General features: G+C 38.8%; 1 protein-coding gene across 2 annotated transcripts in view; it reads right to left on the bottom strand.

Annotated features, from left to right (window-relative positions):
* Nucleotides 1–21,897, bottom strand: part of BCAS4 (breast carcinoma amplified sequence 4) — a 93,387-nt gene that overhangs the window by 11,542 nt on the left and 59,948 nt on the right. For both annotated transcript variants that reach the window (XM_049816796.1, XM_049816795.1), the window contains 2 exons: nucleotides 20,084–20,185; nucleotides 17,576–17,710 (listed from right to left, as the gene is read on the bottom strand). In XM_049816796.1, the coding sequence (XP_049672753.1) occupies nucleotides 17,576–17,710; nucleotides 20,084–20,185 (237 nt within the window). The remainder of the gene's footprint in view (nucleotides 1–17,575; nucleotides 17,711–20,083; nucleotides 20,186–21,897) is intronic.

Below are 21,897 nucleotides of genomic sequence, written 5' to 3'. Positions count from 1 at the left end.
CAGCAGAGGACAATCAAGATGCTCGGGGGCTGGAGCACATGCATTATGACAAGAGGTTGAGACAGCTGGTTTCTTCAGCCTGAAGAAGAGAAGTGCAATTTAGCTGACGTCTTCAACTATCTAATGAGTGAAGACAGAGCTGCTTATAGAGAAAACAGAGCTGGTCTCAACTCAGAATGGCATTGCAAAAAAAACCCCCAACCTACAGGCAACAGATGTAAGTTGCAGAAAGAGGAATACCAATCAGACATAAGGAAAATAATGTGGTCAAAGACTGGAACAGGTGCCCAGAGAGGCTGTAAAATCTCCCTTCTCAGAGGTGTTCAAAACTTGACTGGACAAGACCCTGGGCAGCCTAGTCTAACTTCAGTTAGCCCTGCTTTCAGTAGAGAGTTGGACCTGATGACCTCCAAAAGTTCTACCTTACATTATTCAGTGATTGTAACTGAGGCACAGAGGCAACAAATTACTGGAACTCTGCCTGTGGTCTTAATCATGTTAACCCTAAGCTTTAAAATCGGCATTTCTGGGCTATTTATTCCATTCCCTAACTGCTGGGGAATCCCCATGTGGTATTAGTGTTAGGTAGGTTTTGGTTAAGTAGGGTTTTCTGCTTTCTTGCACAAGTTAAATTATAAATTAAAAAAATGCAGTGCTGCACTCACATTACCCAGTGGCACTCCAAGCAAAATGTGCAAAGTCCAAGTCTGCTGCTATGTCTGTTACTCACGTCTGATACTCAAAATGAATTTATTCATTACTCACTAATGTATCACTTGCTGTCAGTCTCAGTCCAGTTCCTAGCAGACCTTCAAAGCAGATGTTAGATAGCTTTTTCCACAAAGGTGCTAAAGTGAATGGCTAGGGAGTCTCAACTAGGCATCTTATCCTGGCTTTCAGTCTTTCAGAAATGAGTTAAGGCATAAACAGCAGACTCCAAGGCTGTCAGTCCTAGACTTTTATGAACAGTTTTTTCTTTTTCATTATTAATGCAGTGTCTGAGGCAAGCACATACAATACCAGAATAGTAATAGCCTCAAATTATAGGTCCCTTTGCAAATCAATTCATACCAACACATTTTCTCATCTAAGACATTTAAACATTTGGAGCCTCTTGCACATGGAACAGCAGCTGAGGTCCCCAAGGAACAACTCAAACTGCTTTCACTTTCTGGAATAATACCACAGACAAAAGTAAACAAAAATAATACCATCCATCTGAAGCATGAGGCAGCATTATATATAGAAGGAGTCGGTAATTATAATGGGAATCAGATAAGGCTAATAAAAATACAGATTGACCAAATAGACAGGACAAAGCACAAAGATTTCACACTCCTTTCCTTAACTTGGTAAATGATTCACTCTGAGTCAAGGAAAGAGCCTGCTTCCCAAGCTGGCTTGTTGTTTCATTGTTACCATAATACAAAACAACCTTCCAACTCCTTGTTTGAGACTATGAACAAGCAATCAGGCAGTATGGATATGAGACAAAACTGAGCTCGAGCTCAAGCTCAAACTAGAAAGGCATTTGGATGTGGTCTGAGTGACTCCAGACAAGAGCCTTTACGGTTTCTGTACTTCAGTTCCATTATCTGTAAAATGGGGGCAATGAAGCAGTATGAAACTTCACACTTAAACTCGCCAATTTTGTTACACTAGGTCCAGCAGCACTGAAGGAATGGATGAGGCTGTCAGAACATCCCACTGCAATTTATGACTGCTGTCTCCCCTTCACCTGTTGTGCACCTCACTATAGAACTTAGCTTCATCTTCTTGGAAACTTCTTAAGCACACTGGAAGGCTATTATGTCCCAGTAAGTTTTCTCTTCTTCAGGCTGAACAAACTCAGCTGCCTCAGCCTCTCTTCATTGATCATGCTGTCCAGCCTAAGCATCTTGATGACCCTCCCCTGAGCTCAATCAAGTTTATCAACATCTTCCTTGTACTGCAGCCCCCAAAACTAGATGTGGTATTCCAGATAGAGTCTAAGGAATGCCTAGTTAAAAAGAATGATCACTTCCCTCAATCTACTGATCATGTTTCTGTTGATACTGCCCAATCATCTGTTGGCCGTCATTGAAGGCACACTGCTAACTCATGCTTAGCCGGTCATCTAAAAAGATTGCTAGGTCTTTCTCAGTAGAGCTGCTATTCCATCCAGTCAGTCCCCAGCTTGTACCACAGGAGAGTGTTAGTCCATCCCAGGTGCAGGATTTAGTGCTTGTCCTTGTTGAATTTAGTAAGAGTCACATGAGCACATCCCTCTGGCCAGCTGATGTCCTCAGATAGGCAGCCCTGTTCTGGAGCACACCCCTTGGTTCATTGCGGTCCACAAACTTGAGGAGGGTGCATTCTCTCTTCTCCTCCAGGTCATTGATAAAGATATTAGGCAAATGTCTGACAAACTACGCCTGTAACTAGCATCCAGGTAGAGTACAAACCATTAACAACTACACTTCGAGTCTAATGTTCTAATCAGTATTTTCACCTATCTAGTAGTCTACCCACCTAGATCATAACATCCCAATTTGGATACAAGGATGCCGTGGGTGTCTGCATCAAACAACTTCCTAAAGACAAGGTACAGGATATCAGCTGCTCTCCCCTTATCCACAGTTACATCACAGTCCTATCACTCCTGATGACTTCACAGAACAAACTCAACATTCTTAACAGAGAAATAGTGCTAGAAAAAGTATTCATAAAGGAAAAGTATTAAAACAGATAGGTCCTAGTCCTACTATATTTCCATGTAAGGCAACGGGAACTGAAAGCACATAGCACCTTGGACAATCCAGCAGATACTAGAAATGTGGCAAAACTGGAAGCGTTAGATTTAGCCTGGCAAAATATACAATATTCTAATGCTCATTGGGAAGGCATTCAGACAGACAGAGAGACTGACCCACCCACAAGTCATAAGAGATGGAAAATTACACTCAGTTTCCAAGAGTAACGCAGCAGGAAACAAAGATCAATGAGGTTTGGCTTATATGTCAACCTCTAGTCAGTGGCTGTGATGCTGTTCTACAGTAGTACAAGAAGAAATTTGTCCACAAATACAAGAATAGCCAGCGTGCCTACACTGTCAAATCAAAGCTTAGTAACTTGTCTCCAGCTGAGACCAACAGCTGATGCTTACAGTATAAAAACCAGGCAAGTATGCAGCATTCCTGCCTTGAATACTCTCCTAACCTATAGGAATTTGCAGCATAGAGGTTCCTAGAAATAGAAAGGTAACTATGCTAAATTACTTTGTCTGATCAAATTTAACATACATAAATTGTCTTTCATTTACAACTGCAACAGTGAGTTCCAAACTTTAGTGATATACTGCATAAAAGGCACTCCTTTAGTTCATTTTGAGACAATGTCTTGATAATAATTTCTGTTTATTGTCTCATGCAATTTTAAATTTCAAAAAATTCTAGTGCATTCTTCTTCAGTGTGGAAAAGAGAAGACTAAAATCATAGTCTACTTAGGTTTCATAAAGGGATGTGGTTCCAGACGCCTTTTCTAGTTCTGCTGCAATAGGACCAGAACGTCAATCAGTATTAAAGATGAAGCTACAGATTTACAGAGTGGCACATGAAGGTTTTTATTTTCTTTCTTTGCACTTTTCCTAACAATTCCTAACATTCAATTTTCTTTCTTGCCTGCTATTGACCTGTGAGCTGAAAGTTTTCACAAGGCCATTTTGACTATTTCATGATCCCTTTCTTTAGTGAAAAACGCTAGTTCAGACACCAATACCGTACATATAAGGCTCACTTGCATCACCCCCATTTGCATCACCTTATGTTAATTGACATTTCATTTTGGCTACAAGTTTTTCCACTCAGTCTCTCAATGTTGCAAGGTCTGTCTACAGCTCTCTGCAGTTGGCATTCACTTCTGTGATCTCAAAATAACTACGTCAACAAGCTTTCTCATCTCATTGTATGCCTCATTTTCTAAATCATTTGTGAACACTGAACAGCATGCTAGAGATACAGCTAGCATCTGAAAGACTTCTTTCTAAGTCTTTTGCTCAGGAGCAGATAAAATCTTCGGGATCTCAACAGGATGGAGTAGTCAGCACTGCACTCATAAGCTTTGCAGGCCCATCATGGAACACAGATGAATAGAGACTTTTAGCAACGTGACATGAGCTCAACCACAGTGCTTAAGTGGGAGGACAAACAACTCAAAATTAAAAAAAAAAAGTAATAGTAGTCCCACCACTGATACAAGCCCCCATTTCTTTTTTCTATAAAAAGAAATACAGTTTTGTCTTAGTAACAACTGATACCAAAAATTGTTGTTATGGTCTGGAAATTGTCATAACAGTTTGGTTTTACAATCCCATATGGCCCTGCTACAGGGGGTACTCTGGAAGTGAAAGAGTTAAGCAGGAATGGTGGGGGGTTTGCGAGGATTAACCAGACTTTTCTGGAAGAGACACTCTCAGTGAACCTTCTCCTTCAATACAGTAAAGTTGTGTCAACTAACAGAGGACAAAACAGCCTGCGTGCGACTAGGCAAAGGCAAGGCAAGGCGCCTCGCACACCGGGGCGCGGGTGCTGTGCAACGGCTGGAGAATGGGCGGGGGGAGCCCAGCCCAGCCAAACCCAGCCCAGCCAAACCAAGCTGGGAAGAGCGAGCCGAGCCGCTGGGGTGAATCCAGCTGAGCAGAGCCGAGCCCAGCTGCCGGGGTGACTCTGGCTGGCACACACATGCACATATTTTCTGCAGACTGCCTTGCATTTTTGTTCTTGGCAAACCAGAGCAGCTTGGGAAATATTTGCAGGTCTGGCTATTTAAGCAGGAGCAGCCTAGCGGGGAGCACGCAACAATCACCCAAGATTGGCTTGCAGCGTTACTGCTGCTGGAGGAAAAAAATCGTTTCCATAATAACTGTTTTGCAGCATACCAGCTATGCTGCCTATAGCATTTTGCCACCCAGCTGAATTACAAAAAAAAAAAACCAAGGGCAAACATGCTATTTTCATACCTTTTTTTCCCCCCAAGCCATATTGACACATGGACTCTGCGACAAAACAAATGCTACTGAAGCCCAAAAATATCTGCACTGAATATAAATATATTATGAAATAGCTTTTAAACTCTGCCCTAAAGCACTTTCTGATTGGCTGCCAATGATGTCACACATCCATAAAGCCCAATAAAACGCATGGGATAACAAGTCTCATTTCTGCGTATGAACTCCATGCAGCAGGAGCACAGACCACTGCAGGACAGGCAGGGGGTTAACCATACCACCTCTCAGGTAGTTAAAATCCTGCGACCTCAGGCCTCGGTGTCAAGGCAAGCTGCACTGCTGACTCTGCTCACAGACTGAACTTAATGGTACTTAACTAAGCACTGTTTACTTGTGAGAGAAGCCTTCCTAATGGATACAGTAAATCACTGTCAGTTTTTAGGTATTAAAGATACACTTATGCATATTCAGAGCAATTAGTTTGGTCTTATCTAGCAGTTGTGATCTTACATTTCAAGTCGAAGGTGAAGTAAGTATGGTACCCTTTCCAAACAGGAACTTGACCTTCAGTCCTGTTTGAATAAACTGTTATTGAGTAACTTTTTACAAAAGCCCTAACAAAACTAAAATCTACAGTTTTACAAAACTCAAAAACTAATGCCAGAAATATCAACTAAGCATTTAAAACATACTATTTTGACACCAATTGCTCAAATAGTAAAATATGTTAACTCTTTCTGTGCACTCATGCTTACAGGTTGCCTGACAAGGAATAGCAGTTTGCAGGTTTAGGGGTTTAGTTTTTTTTAACAAACAGAGCGTTCTGTATAGAGAGAAATTTGCTGTGTAAAATATTAAGTGTGTATGATGCTCAACTGCCAGCGACCAATATTTGGTTTTTACTATGAATACAATTCTTGGAGCTGGCTTGGTTTCAAATGTTATTAGGTAGATAGCATGTGGTGGTGTAGTAAGGAGTCTTATGCATGAACTGAAAATACACTGAATTTGATCACCCTATTCTAGGCAGTTTTGCTGCCAAATGTGGGCTAATTTATATATAGCAGCCTATTTAATAATTTGCACTTATACTTCCAAAGCAAGCATGGAAGCAGACCACATAGAAATATGAAAATGTTGCCTGATTTGCTACATAAAACTTTGTTTTCCAAATCCTTGTCTAAGGTTTAGGAACATTCAGTAGAAATGAAACTGCAAAATACATGGTTAAAATATGAAGCTGCTATAAGGTATGCCATGACTGCAGTGCTCAAAGCAGTATCACAATATAAGAGAAAAGGCTGTGTATTGCTATCTACTATTGTTCCTTCTGCCTCTCTTTTCGGTTTCATATTCAAGGCAACACCAAAATCAATCAAAGGAAAGAAAACAAAACCCACAAGCTCAGTGTCTAGAAACCTCATGCTTTCCTCGATTACTCCTAAAGGATCCCTTTACCGCTGAACCTCAGCACATACCATCAAATATTTCAAGTGGAACAAATTCATTAACTTGTAAACACTACTTAACTAACTGAATGCCAGTGACAGAAACCTAGAGCGCTGTTAAATCAACTTCAGGCAGACACTGCATTTCATGTGTTAATACTTGCCATCTGCTCATGTTGCATTTTTTACCACAAGAAAAAAAATGTGACTGCTGAGTAAAGACACTTCAAAAAAAGAAATAGGAGAAACCTGGCCTCACTCAGCCATAAACTATGGGTTTATTTTTATTTTTTTTATTACAAACAAACACACACTTACCCTCTGTCTCTCTACTAAAAAGAGCAGAACCTATGTAAAATAGTCTTTTTTAGCTATTACGGCCTTATAATAGCTACACTAGAAAATGTTAAAGAAAAAAGAAAGTGCCTGTGCATGTTTGGTAATCCAGACAGCAAGAAATTTGCCTCGGGGAGAAACATTTTGTAAAAGAGGTGGGGGAAGGGTAATATGCTAGTAGACAGAGTGCATAAGGGAACCAATGCAGAAGCGTGTGCGCGTGTGCCTGCATGTGCGCATTTGTGTTGGAGGCTCTGGAAAAAAATGCTAGTCACTACGGCTCCTAGAGGCTCCAGCACAGCAAAGCACCTTTCCTGCAACACAACCATTACATCACGCACAAAACTGCCTGCAGGCCACAGAAAATGGCACAGCCAGGAAGGGATGGATACCAGCAGAGGGAATGTTTCTCCGCTTTGTGAACCATGCAATTTTTAAACTAATTCTTTTCAAAAATTAGCTTTAGAAAAAAAAAGGTCCTAACTTCCTACCCCCTTGAAAACTAAAGGAGATCAACATTTTGTCCCAAAAGTTGGGCTTATGACTTAGAGGATGCCAAGACATGATGGTACAAGCTTTGTTTTAGTTTTGGCCAAAATGGTATTTCATTTGACATTGTTTGCTTCTACTAATAATCCTAAAGAGCACTCAAGCATTTCAGTAAAGCAAGTGAAAAGGAATTTGCTTTGGCATCAGGCCACCAAGGAATAAATATTTCTTAAGTTTTGTGCCATTAAGTTCTCCTTAGCTGTTGCCAAAAAAAAAACCCAAAACCACCACCACCACCACCCAGGTCTGCATTTGTACCTTTTAACAACTGTTGTCATGTTTTAAATGGGTGCTTATAAAGAAAGCATCTGATGGACTATTTTGGTACATGACATCTACCATTAGTATGCTAGATACACTAAGTAGCAGGTCCTGATCTAGATGGGCAAATTCAAAAGCAAGTTTCTTTACAGAAGCTGTCAGGGAGAGAAGGACATGCGGTAATAGTGCATAAGATGGAAACCTATCCACTGGAAGCTGGAGAAAACCTTTTCACAAAAGTCCCTGCACAGCAACTGTGCACAAACACTGGCTCCAATATATGCCCCAGTTGTAATGATAAAGTCAGTGCATGAAACCTGAAATTGTGACTTCTGGCTTATAAAGGTCTCTCTCATCCATTCCCTATTACTAGTCCATAGAACTATTTTACCTTCATGCACAATGTAATTTCTCTGGATGTTGCCTTTCTTTGGATATATTCCCAACTTTACCTACCACAACTTGATTTTGGTAAAACTCATTAGCTGCTGGGGTCCAATTCCTGATGACTGGAATAAGTAGCAAGGGGGGGCGGCGGGGGGTGGAGTGGTCATAACCAAAGTAAACAGATGTCAGTCTATGTCCCACACAACTGAAAAAAAGGACATTAGCAGAATATATTCATGCCACAAATATTTGAACACAAGGCACTCTTTATAGTAAAAAAAACCTCATCTGGTCCCAGATCCTTCACACTTAAAACTCATGCCTTTTTACTTCCACCTCAGATCTTTCACCAGATCTTTCCTCTCCACAAAGGAGCCCAGGTGTTTCTTGAATTCACTTAGCATTTCCAACACTTCACTCATTCTCACATTAATGAAACCCATATGTTTAAGTATTGCTGTCCTCAGTTCCTTCCTTACTGCCCTTTTCCTGAGATTTTAATTCATTTTGTGAGTAGCTTTCCCTGAACTAAAAAAAGTTACACAGATTTTATTAACATCTTTCACAATTTTGAAGACTACTGTCAAAGTGCTTATTTGTTTGAGACAGTTTTGATGCTAGGAAGCAAAGATGCGCACCTCTCCTGTTACAACAATCAAGTTCCTATTTTCTAAAGTATATTGGACCAAGACTACCCCCTTTGACAGCTACCCATTTAAGAGCTACTTCAAGAGTTAATGTGGCAGACTGCATACATGAAACTGAAAGCAAGAACAGCTTGCATTAAGACAGCTGTCATGATTTTCAACCCCAGTTGGCTTCTCTGCCTCTTATCTAGTGTCCCTCCACACTGCAGGAGCAGTCGCTAAACTGCCTCAGTTAATAGCCCAGCATATGAAAGAAAATTAAACTTTGGTTTCACTTTACCTCAACATACCAACAAAAGATTCAGCCACTGTTATCTTCATCACAAGAGCTTGGCACACACTTCACCTATTTGACTTCTAGTTATTCCTGTTTCTCATTATTGCCCTGTAATAAACATATTTATTCTAAATACATTTAACAGTTACACATGCTCCTAGATAACATGCAACTCTTTAAAAAAAGGTCCCAAACAAAATCCAAGTGGAGGAAATACAACCAACCACCAAGACAAGAGCAGTCATCAGGAAAACGAGTCACAGAGGCCAGTAGAATCCCCCAGGAGACTTCCATATATATCAGTCTCAGACAGAAAAGGCAGAGGCACTGAAAATGAGTCGATAAAATACTTGTAAAAGGTGTTGAGTGTCCCAAGTAGGAACATCTATGTGGCAGCGCAAGGAGATGGAGGAAAGAGTAGAGGAAGCGGGGAGTTAATTGGACATCTGTGTGAAGCTGGGGGAGGGCAGACAGGAAGGCAGTAATAAACTCCATAAGCAGACAGTGCCACAGGGCTAGAATAAGACTCCAGCTTTACTCCGAGCAAGGAAGTAGAACCCACATTTGTAAGCGTATGCCTGTGTAAAAATCCTAACACCTTCTAACTGACCTTGCTTACCCAGGGCATTTTGGAGGAGAACAGGCAATTTAGTAACAGCAATGTGGCCTTTAGCAGCACTGTGGTCATTTGTTAAAAGGGAGAGAAAAAACGTCACCAGTGTCTGAAGCTTCACTTCACCTCTCACCTCATACACAAACTATCTCAAGCACTTTAGTGAAAGCTAAGATTCAGACTGATCTCACAAACAACACAATTTTGTGGATCACTTTGCATATGAGTTGACAGCTATACACATACTTTATCTGAAAGTATTTATACAGGATCAAGATCTTTATTTCCCAGTCTTTATAGTTCATTCATCTTAATCTATAAATGTACTTCCAGAAAAAGTCAACCTGATTTACAATAAGAGTGTTTTAAATGAGAGCTGCTCTTGTTTGAGTATCACTTTAGGATACTGTGAAAATACACAAGCTACAATGTATTCCATGTTATAAAAGCCAAACCAGAATAAAAATTCCTTTCCAAAATTCCCTCATGCCAACTTCATCCAAATTTTAACACAGAAATTACTCTGTGTGAAATATCTGGAGTGAGGATTTTTCTGTTTAGAACTTTTACTAGCTCAAAGAATGTTCTTGGGTCTTGTACCAGTTTATCCAGTTATAAAATGGATTCTTGTTCACCTGTCCTTTTTTAAACCTTTAAGAAAGGAAATCAAGTGGAAAGCTGAAGCATTACGACAGTTCAGCAAACAAGTTTCATGCTGAGAGAGTCTTATACTCAGGGTTCTGTGGACACTTAAATGTAGTGCCAGGCCATACTGTAGATTTATGGTAGAACCATAATAAAGTCTTTTTTTTTCTGTATGCCTCTAATTCCCATCAACAAGATGGTGCATTATGTGTTTCCTTTTGCCCATTTGTCTGGTGTGTTTAGAAACAGAAAGCACTTTGAACTGGGAACTACTGTCAACCATATGCTTCAAGATTTAGCACCCCAGTCTCAGATAAGCCATCTAGCCCCCAGTATAAATGATTTTTTTTTTTTTTTTTAAGTAAAATGTTTTTAAATTGAAAATAATTTTAAAGGTCAACTTTTTTTGTGCAGAATTAAAAATAGGAGCAAAATAAACACAGAAATTTTTGCTTTTGTCACACTGAGACCACAATTTCTACAGACATTCCTCTGATGAGACACCATTACAAAAGTATATATTACATGGTTACAGAAATACGTGGAAGAGCATACCATGCTGTGGAGACAGTAATCCACAGAAATATGGTAAAACAAAGGTCACAACATGCTCACCACAACTATGGCTGGCAAGAACATAATTTCTCAATGTATTACAAACCATTTTAAAAGTTTAACCCTAACATCATGTAATCTGCAGTATGTTTCTGCATCTCAGCTAGAATTTAAAATGTAGCTGATAGAGCATAAACTGAGAAAAATAGCATAACCAAAGAAACCCTGAAACAGGGAAAACAGTCATCCTTTTTTAGTAAAGAAATTCTAATATTTTGGAAAACGTGGTTAATTTCTCTTAACACCAGATGTATAAATGGCACACCTGTAACAAAGAAACTGGGATGTTGTCAGAAAAATCCAGACAAGTAATTCTGCTAGGAAAGGGACTCATCAGCACCCTTCATAATGTGCTGCTCTGCTGGCCCTAGGGCATTCATGCTAGAGAGACAGCAGTCAAGTTTTAGCTTTTATTATTTTATTGCTTTGGGGTTTTTAAGAATCAACAGCAGTACAGCACAGGTTCATGGATAGGAACCCTGAACCACTGGGGTTGTGAACCATAAGTATTTTACACGCATTGTTTTGTAACAATGAGTGCACACAATCCTATTTAACAACGTACATAACAGCACAGAGCCTCATATGGAAGACACAAATGCGAGTACAAGCAGAAACTCTGATACAGCTGAAGACATCCTATATTGTCCCAGAAGACAGGCCAATGTAGAGCTGCTATGTATAACATGCAAATACTTAAATCAATAGTGCAACCAGTAGTCTCTGCTTGCTGCATTCCTTACAGAAGCAGCCAAAAGGAACATAAGAAAAGGGAAGGGAGAAGAGACATTTACCACTTATTTCACTGGCGCCAGCTAATATATTTTCTGTAACTAATTCACTTTAACTCTGCACAGGGCAATGTTATGTAAAATGTTTCTGAAGGAAGATTTTTTCCTGCCTTTCAAGAGCAAGCATCAAAGCCTAGTAAACCGTGTGCTGCAGAATATATTTAAAGCTCAACAATACTAACCAATAGAGTCACTGAAACTGAACTCTGAAGGAGGAGCTCCCTACATGCAGAGGCTGGGTTTCTATTTTCTGGCACAGATTATACCAGTTTACAGAAAGGCAGTATTTTACAAGTCTTTACATATGTAGCCAAAAGCTTTTGTCAGTGAGATGCAATTACAGCTTAAAAACAGTTTCTGTGATAAAAAAAGAGATGAGAACACTAATGAAGGTGGCTTTCTGACAAATCAAGTTTTTCCTAACTGTTTTTATTCATTCATTTGATCTCAGTACTGGAATTTTGCAATAGGAATTGGCTCAGTCTTTTTCAAAACATAAAGGGCCTAATCCCTTCACACTAGAGAACAGGAAGTCAGAAGCCAATCTTAGCACTGATTAAAAAAAGGAATCTGGATTGTTATTTTAACTTTGTTGCACATAAACTAGAGAATTTTTTTTCTGCTACCATTTCAGCACACTGGCTCCATTAAAAGCTGATGTCTCCCCTAAGTGGCACCTGTTTAGTACAAGAGATCCTTTGCACCAACTGCTCTCTACAGAGCAGCAATTACTGTAGTTTCTCCCCATCACTACATGTGTAACTCGGAACATGTGCTGCACGAATCCTTATTTATGTGGCACTGTGCTGTCCTGCTTTGGACAGTACAACAATGACATTTCTAGTGCAAAGATTTTTTACACCTCCTCTAAGTGCATTCATACAAAATTGGTTCAAGTGGGAACAGGCAGTATTTTGTATTTTGACTTCTGTTCATGCACACTTGAAAACTGCATACTGTTATTGTCAACAGTGTTGTATGTGTGCCTGCTGGATCCCACCAGCCCAAACTCCCACTTCTCCCCCAGCCTTCCTAACATTCCCAATACACAGGTGTGTGCATGTGTGTATTTCAACTCCTGTGTGCAGTGTTCAAGCACCAAGCACTCTCATCTGCTCCTCCAAACCAGTGGCACTGCTTGATGTCCAAGCACAGTGTTGCAGCCTCTCCCAAGCATTTCTGCTATACACCAGGCTCAGCAAACTGGCAAGAAACTCTGGCTTCACTTCGAGAATTGTGCAGGCTTCCTCAAAGAAGCAGGCAAATGAGGGCTAAAGCCATGGGTAGCTGAAATCTTGATTTCTGGGCCTACTGCATTCCCTCACTTGAACCTTCCCATTTTAAGTGTTATCTTTCTCAACACAGAACCTGTGTGACCTCTCTGGGGCTCCCAAACCAGTTAATGAATCAGTCCAAATCAGAATGGAACTGGATGAACTTCAAGCACAGCTGCAGGTAAAATAAGCTGAACACACCCCAACAGTTCTCAACATTAAATATTTAAAGTATGTCAGATTTTTTTTTTTTATTATTTTCCCCAATATTAAGAAAAATGGCAGGTAGTATTCAGCACTTGAAAATTAATGTTTTAAACATGAACATAGTACACCCCCAGTTTTGAAATCCTCTGCTCTATTTTCTCTCATCTCATCTTTCCCATCTGGTATGTTTTAGTAATAATTTAACAAATATTTTTCTTCAAGGCTGTCAGGAAAATCTCATAGCATTTTGGAAACACTGAACATTATCTTGTGAGGTAAATTAGGACACAAAGAAGTAGCATGACATATATGTGATCACACATTGTCAGTTGCAAAGACAGTAACAGAAATCCCAATATGTGCTTCTTTGGAGTCTTCGAGAAAATAAATTGGTAATATATAGCAAATAGCGAAGCTGAAACCTACATCAAGTTACATTTGAAAGATGATCTGCAAAAGTTAAAAAATGTAAAGTCTAATGTAGGAAAGTTTTCTTATTCCAATGTTTTATTTTTGTTAAGATTTATTTATGAAAATTCAAACCCAGCTAGCTGTCTCATACGTTAAGCAAAACCTTAACTCTACATAGCTTCTTCATGCTTCTGAGCTTCCTTCTCTCAGAGAATGTGTCTACTATGAATCTATGCAGCCAGAAGTCTATGTCCACTTCCACACTTCACACTGGTAACCACTGAAAACAACTGTTTAAGTACAAGTCTCTTTCCTGGATACTTTAGTCAGTATAACTCATCAATAACTTTTGCTCATTACTGAGCTCAGATGAACTAATAAAGTAATACACAGAATGCTTCATATCCCATTATCAATTTCCCAGTTCAATTTGTCAGAATCTACCCCAGGTGTCAGGAAAAACCATTAGCCAGCACCTTAGCCAAGACAAGTCAACAAACCCTACCTCAGATAAGCAGCTGCTGTTCTAGAGATTACAGTACTAATGGAAAGAAAAAGACAATAAAAAGCCTCTGAAAAAAAAAATCTAAGAAATGTGCACTTTTTCTTCATACCATTGACATGAGATTTTTTGGAGGTTACGATTTCATAAGCCTTTCCCTGCAACTATACAAGGGTTAAAAATTAGTCTAAAAATAAATATTGACAAGATTCTCAGCCAATGACATTGAAGAAAATTTCTGGCTTTAAGAAAATGCCAGATATCACAAGATGCATGACAAAACCGCAAGAGTTCCTCACATCCAGTTTTCTTCCATTGGAAAAGATACTAGTGGGTTTTTAAAACTCTATGTGCTGAAGTTTTCTAAAAGAGACTTCCTGTCCTTTCTCTAAGATTGCTGAACCCCATTCAGCCAGGGCACAGATAACATCTTTGGATAAAAGATTTGAAATCACAGTTTCTCCCATACAAAGTTCAAGTTTTACAGAAAAAAAAAAGCTTTTCTTCCACAGAGCCACAAACTTCACAAGAGAAAGTTATTTCCTCTGTTCTGTTCCCTTGGCAGGTGTTATATTCTTACAACCTGTCAGACTTAACCAGTCATATTTGTAATTTATATTTAGTATAAGGTTGTTTCTCTTCAGACCACCTCTGGATATTCCTAACACAATGAGTGAATTCTGATTACTCACTTTTCTCCTACAGATTAGATACCTTTTCCACTGTTACTGTGCACTGGAAGTCTATATGAAACAACTTTCTGAATACCCAAAAACCACAGCGAAATATAAAAAAGACAAACATTACAGGATTTTGCTGCACCTTGAAATATAATTGCAAAACACTGAGAATGAGATTTCCCTTGCATTTAGAACATTTAAACATGTTTCATTATTAGATGAAAAAACTTAGCTGAAATACATATACACATACACACACACTGTACTCAGAGAGAGGGGCACTCTCAAACTTTTCTAGCCAGTCTGATCAAGGCTGCTGAGAGTAGCTACACAAGTTGGATACTAGCATTTCAGAACAAGTTAAACTCACCTACAAAAACGGTCAGGACAGTCCTAATTTTCAAATGGCAAAAGATGCCAAAAGGGCATTTCTGCAATGGTATCCTACATAACAGGAAAAGGGATGGACAACTAGCAAGAAACAGGTTTGGAGAGAGTACAGAAAATTGGATAGTTGGCAGGGATTTTACTAGGTTTCAGGCAACAGTCAATCAAAAGAAAAGCGGCTGTAGAAATTCAAACTCCACTGATGTCCTTAAACAATTCAGTCCTTTCCTGCACACTTCTTCTAGAAGTGAGTGATTCCTTACCAACACAGAGCATTGTCATTCAGAGCCAGAATTTACAGTGAGAACCACAATGTAAAAGTTATTAACAAGCAGCTGTACTGCATCATATAAAGGTCCATGCAGCCAAATAATCCCACGTAAGTGGCGACCAGTTGAAGGGATTGCCTAGGGAAAGGTTTACGGGGTAAATATACAAATTTATTTCCCAGTCTTCAAGAATTTGTGGCTCAAAACCAGATGCTTTCTTTAATATTCATTGTTGGATTCTTTTCCTCATGAATTTGTCTAATCGCCTTGGGAATATATAACAACCTGTGGATGTAAGTTCCATGGCACATTAATACATCATGTAAAGTAAGTATGTCCCTTTTTGTATTGTGAACCTGTCTGCTGATAATTTCATTGGATGACCCTAGTTCTTGAATTATGGAAGGGAGTGAATAATCATTCTCTATTCACCTGCTCCACATACAGAATGACTTCACAAATCTCTGTCCTGTCCTCCTTCAGGCTGAGTTTTCATCTGCTTAGAAATTTCTGTGAAAGAAATCTGTGCTCAGCCTTGTTACCCCTCTCACCATGCTTTCTAGTTGTACTATTTTGGGGGAAAAGAATGGGAGGGAGGGATAAGATCAGTACAGTAGGAAGCTACACCATTCCCTATTTATTATTCTCTTTTGTTCACTAATACTATCATTCCAAGATGCCTGCAAGCATGAATACAAAATTATGCAATATTTCAAAATTTTTCTTTGTAATTATAAGAGAAAAAAAAAAAAGAAAACACTATACTGCCTTCAAGTCCAACTCAAGCCAATTTCTAAGTAAATAGTCTGACCTTCTCTTCATTCTTATTGGCATCCCAGTTATACAACATTATTTGTATAGGCAGACCAACCCTGCAGAACTTCCAGCGTTGATATATTTTCCAGACTGGGTATCTGCTGCAGGTTTAACATGTTTGGAAAGTTTTAGGGAACAAAACCAAGCCAATTCAGATAATGAAGTTAAGGAAAGGTATGTGTTGTTCAGCTCTTTTGAAAAGCTCCAATGCCTTCATAAGCTACAGCAGAGATTTTAAATTGGCAGTAAACTACCCTCATATCAGGGACATATTTTCCCATTCCTATGAAAACATTACCAAATTTGGCCAAGTTACAACTCTTTACTGAGTCTATATAAACTGTGTTTTTCTAAAGATTCACCAGAGTTTGACAGCTGAAGATGAAATCAGTATGAACCATCTCCTGTCCATGCCTCTGTTAACCAGACTGAATATTCATTATTCTCTTTGAGCAGTTAAGGTTTGTCTTGGATCTGCAGAAACTGAACTGGACTCTTCCTGCAACTGAAGCTTCCAGAGCTTGCTATGACACCAAACAAAAATTCGAAATGGTTCAGCTATACCTACATGATCACTGATACCTGTATATTATTGCCTACCCAGTATTATGCATACTGCTACAGAAGCCCCTTGGAAGAAAATGAGGAGAGAAACATCATGGCAGAAATACAGAAGGGACAAAAGAAAGCACGGAAGTAGTTGAGACTAGAACAAGGATCCTGAGAGATATGCTAAGACTGAAAACATGGTAGAGATCACATCAAGATGGAGAGAGAGGAATGGAAGGGATGAGTTCAGAAAAGGCTAACTGAGGATTGTGACGAATTGCTTGGGAAACAACAGATTTAGAAAATGACCTGGGAGCTTAGAGAAGGAAAACAGAGTGTAAAGGTAAGTGGTATGAAGACATTCTTGGAAAAGAACAGGGACAGAAAGGATGAAGAGTATGTAAATCTTCCTCAAGTCCACATCAGATCTCATTATCCCTGATTCTCAACGTTCTTCTTCTATCAGCAAGTATCACTAAAACTCACTGAAAGACTGCTCACCCCCCTTTAGCGCTCATCTATGGATGACCCTATAAAGTAATTTTGACATAATTGACATAAAAACAAAGACTAAATAGAAAGAACAATCTATGCTTATGTCTCTCACTGCAAGATTATGTACAACAAGCTTGCTATTTGTGTATACATATACAGAGAAAATCCTTTCATTTAGGAGCAAGATGTAGAGATATTAAAAAATTACTGCTAGAACTATCCGATGCCTAAGCAGCATCTCTTAAAAAAAAAGAAAATCTTTGACATTTTTTAAAATTGTAACAAAAATCCCTTTACAGAAGCAAACTGTAGCTAGTTCTTTTACACCACTTAAAATTAATACTTAGATCTGCTGTAAGGCCACATTTGATACAGAAAGGGTATTTAACATCACTTTCCCATCTGCTGGAAGCAACTTTAAAAATACTCACGTTTTTAAATGACGAGATAGTTGCACACTGAAATAATTGGCAAACAGTATTAAGAAAGGTGCCATGGCTCTTCTCTGCTTCAAGCACTTGCTCTTCCAGGAAGGAAACATGATGTGCAACCATTTTAACAAATGCCTATGGAGAGAGGAAAAACACCTAATGAAAATTAAAAGCACCTGTGCTGGGTCTTAGCTAGCTGAGATCAGAAGTCAAAGAAAAAGCTTTAACAAGATTTCAGAGTGCACTGTTGCTAATATAAATATCCAAGGGGTACATACCCAGAAGTAGACTACAGATATTTACAGCCACGAGAAGAACCACTGGTCATGACATAAGGCTAATTTTTCTCCTTACCTAAGGGCAGATTTTTGCTCCCTTTTCAGCATACAGAGTATGTAAACACTTGCACAGCATCTAAAGGTCTGGCAACACTTCAGCAGTGAGGTGAAAAGCTCTTCAGAACCTGCAAAAGACTGCTACTACTGGTGGGAGTGAAAAAATGGCCAAAGTGGTAGGAGGGAGTAGACAGCAGAGGAAAAGATGATGACAGGTGATTTTAGCTAAAAAAAAGGTCAGGAATTATTGACCTAAACCATACATGTGTTCAGTTTCAGTTGAAATTTGAGCCATAAGGGAAAGCCAACTAGAAAAACCACATTATTTATTTGTTAAAATACAGAACAGTTTGTAAACAGAGTTTTGATTCTCTCCATTAATGATTAAGCTTCACTTTATTTTTTTGAGATGTTGATCACTGCCAATTTTAGGGATGGGGAAGGTGAGGCTGAATAGGTAAATTAATTGCCCAAAATGTACCAGTGGCAACACCAAAATTAAAACCCAGCAGATTCTCATCCTATATAACCATTACACAAGAGTCCTTTCCTCTTCTACTCTTGGGAGTACAAGTCAATTCCTCCCTTGAAAATCCCCATGGATGCTAAGCTTTAAATTTATAAGTTCTAATTAAAACATTAACTACTGCTCAAATTGCCAATTTAATCTTGTGCTCTCAGATTACTGCCATTACAGGTGGTAATGTTAGGGAGAAATACTGATTTCTAGCCAATCAAGGTATTATTCCCCCCTTGATAAGCAAAAAAAGCCTCCCAACAAAATTCTGCATTATTCAAGGACAACCTGTAGCCTAGCAGACTGGTGTTTTCTTCATGTTCCAAATTACTATGTCCCTACAGCTGTACTAAGGGAATGGGGTCAGGAAGGGTTGGGTTTTTTTCCCCTTCCCTGTATTAGAGGGGAAATAACCAAAAAGAAGCTCTGTTGCTTACCATACTTTTGGCGCCAAGTAATTGCTTAGAGTTTTAATTTTATTTTCCTGTTCAAAGACAAAAGCACCCCCACACAATCCCCCCAAAATCCCAACCACCTATAAACATGGAATTTGCAAAAAGACTTAAATGGGTGAGACACTTAACAGAAATAGTTGGTTTGGAACCTGATTCAGTCGGCCAGTTTTCAGAGTCCTAGTTTAAGTATACCTTCAAGTATGGCCAAATTGCCAAGCATGCTGAAAACTTGCTAGCTGTTTCTTGGACTTGGGTACTCACTTCTGAAAACTAGACAGCTTTCTAAACAGTTTAACAGTTGACTCCTACTTTTGTTCTAAAATGCCTTGCCCCAATTTCCTGTCTGAAGTGTTCTCCTGGTGCTGTGTAAGTCCATAAAGTGGTTTGATAAGTCTGTTATCAAATGTAAAAATGCAAACTACAGAAAATGAATTGCATTTAAAGAAAACTTGCTGAAAGTTGTCAATTTCCCTGTCCCTCCCAGCATAATAAACCTTACCAGAGGATATTACTTTGTACAGGGGTAGAGCCTGAAGCTTAAGCACTGCCTATGTGGATTTAATGCCATAAGCACTTTCACTTTGAGTCAGTTAAAACTCATTTTAAACATTACACAATTTATCTCGTCATGTTTTCATTACATTCCTCCCAGAGGCAAACTTGCCCTCGATTGACACAAATTCTAACATACTGCTTACTAGATATGGTGAGGGCATCATCTTAGTGAGTCATACTGGCTTCCCTCATTCAGGATACAATAAACACCAAAACAGACACAACAGAAGATGGGAGCTCCGAGATCTCTCCACTACTACATGATGATCATCAACAACTTAAAATGGGTATGTCCAGCACTGGATGTGAGACTTGAATTTTTGAAGTTATAAATGGTTTCACAGATATTCCTTCAAGTCACAAAACAAATTAACATTATTAGCATTATTATTAACATCAAACCCACAACTAATGCTTTTAATCTAAGATTAGGAATTGTAGAATCCACAGTAATAAATTACTTAGTGATGTTCCACAACCATAAAGACTTATATGTGCTGAATCATGGGTCAACACACTGATCTAAAACCAAACATAAGACAATAGAGAGCCATAAACAACTGAGTGCTGCATACAAATACCTGGACAGTTAACCTATAAAACACATCAAAAGAAGGATGTAAATCTTCTAATGCAATGAACGAACCTCTAATTTATCAACTTTGGCATAGATGTGATTCATTTCCATCACCTTGTCTTTAATAAGTGGAATGGTCTCGTCCAGGATCTCTGATGTATCACTTCTAATCTGCATGAAAAAAAGTATCTCACATGAGGATGAATCTTGAAGATAAACACTACACTATTTTTTTCACGTGAATATTTAAAAAAAACACCTATTCAGAAAAGATATCACAAGGGCCCTTTTGCAGTATATTATAAAGTACAGATTGGGAAAATAACTTACTTTCTCAAGTAATTCATGAGACAACAAAAATACCCAATAGTAGATAACAGGACTCCCACATCAAAACTGTAACCAGATCCTTCCCTCTTCTCCCCAAATTTCCACACTATTCCTCCCAAGAGATCACCAACTTTCTATTATGAAATGCTGTAGACATCATGGGTAATGATGGATTTAAAATGAAAACTGCCTCTATACCATCCATCATGCTTTGATTTTATTGGAGAAGAGCTAACTCATACTGCTTATCAACCAGTTTTGGGAAAGAGTCAGATCTTTGAGTACACCACTTCTAGTATCTTGCCTTCAACAGGGGCTCAGGACTAGAGTTCTCAGGAGAGCAAGAATCTTCACACAACATTATAGCGTAGGCACCTCAGAGAAAGCTTCTACTCCCCAGTCCCTGTCAGTTTCCACAATAGTTAAGTGCCCTAGTACAGGAAAGTTTTGTTTTGTTACCTACTACAACCAAGCTTGTTTCTGACATCCATATGAGAGCCTGAACTTTATCTGAAATCCTGCTGAGTGTTGGGTTAGCAAGAATTACCCAATTTTCTATATAAACAACTGCCAGTGCTTTGTTTGGAGGTGTATCTTACTGCCACCTAACAAAGCACTATAGCTAATGGAATGTACAAGCCAAAAATGATGGATAAGACAAGAACTGAGAAGAGCTCTCTGAAGGGAAAGATAAAAGCAAACCCAAGAAAACCTCCACTAAAACATCCAAATACGCATTCTAATTTGTAAAACAGAGCAGCAACACACTGACAAGAGAAATAAGAGAGGCAGTTGAGCCCACTTTTATATAAGTTTTCTTTCTCAACTACAATGGAGTATAGGAGGTCTTGGTTCATTTCTGGATTAAAGCTGTCCTGCCTACAATTTTAACAGACTTAAAGAACAAAGAGGAACAAGGATCCCTTCAAAAGAGATTTTTGTCCCAAAGGCTGAGCTAGAACATAGTCTTCCTTCAACTTCATAGGAAAGAGTAAGGATCTTTTAGCTACAATGGTGGGAATCTGGAGTTAGACTAATATTGCAGGGAATTTTCTGGGCATTTTGAGATTTAATCCAGACTCTCAAATAAAGCATAAATGCCTGCTATAAGTCACTTAATCTATGGACCATGCTTTATAAACTCTAATAGGTACTTAGACATTTTACTGATGATCATATGACTCATTTGTGTGTGTATTTGTTTTTTTTAAGAAGTTGTGTTTTTAAAAGCTGAATATAAACAAAGCTACATACATATAAAATCACTCCTAGTAAGATTTTATGGCATTTTTGTTACCAGAATGAGTACATGCAGATCAAGTGCTTTTATAGTGCTATAAGTGTTCTGTAATAGGAGATCAAACAGACATATCAAAATAGTAGTAGCTTTCTATTGTAAACAAACCAACAGTATCTCCTGTATTGCTGGTCTCAGCACTACATACACCAAATATAGATAGGGGCACCTCCCCCAGCAGTGACATAACTGTATACACAGACACACTCTGTTATCTTTATAGTATGCACTTTATATCCAACAGAAAGTGAGCACA

This window comes from Accipiter gentilis, chromosome 14 (genome assembly GCF_929443795.1).
Source record: "Accipiter gentilis chromosome 14, bAccGen1.1, whole genome shotgun sequence".
Classification (NCBI taxonomy): Eukaryota; Metazoa; Chordata; class Aves; order Accipitriformes; family Accipitridae; genus Astur; species Astur gentilis.
Note: the sequence above shows the minus strand (reverse complement) of the source record. Positions and strands in the feature narration are given on the sequence as shown.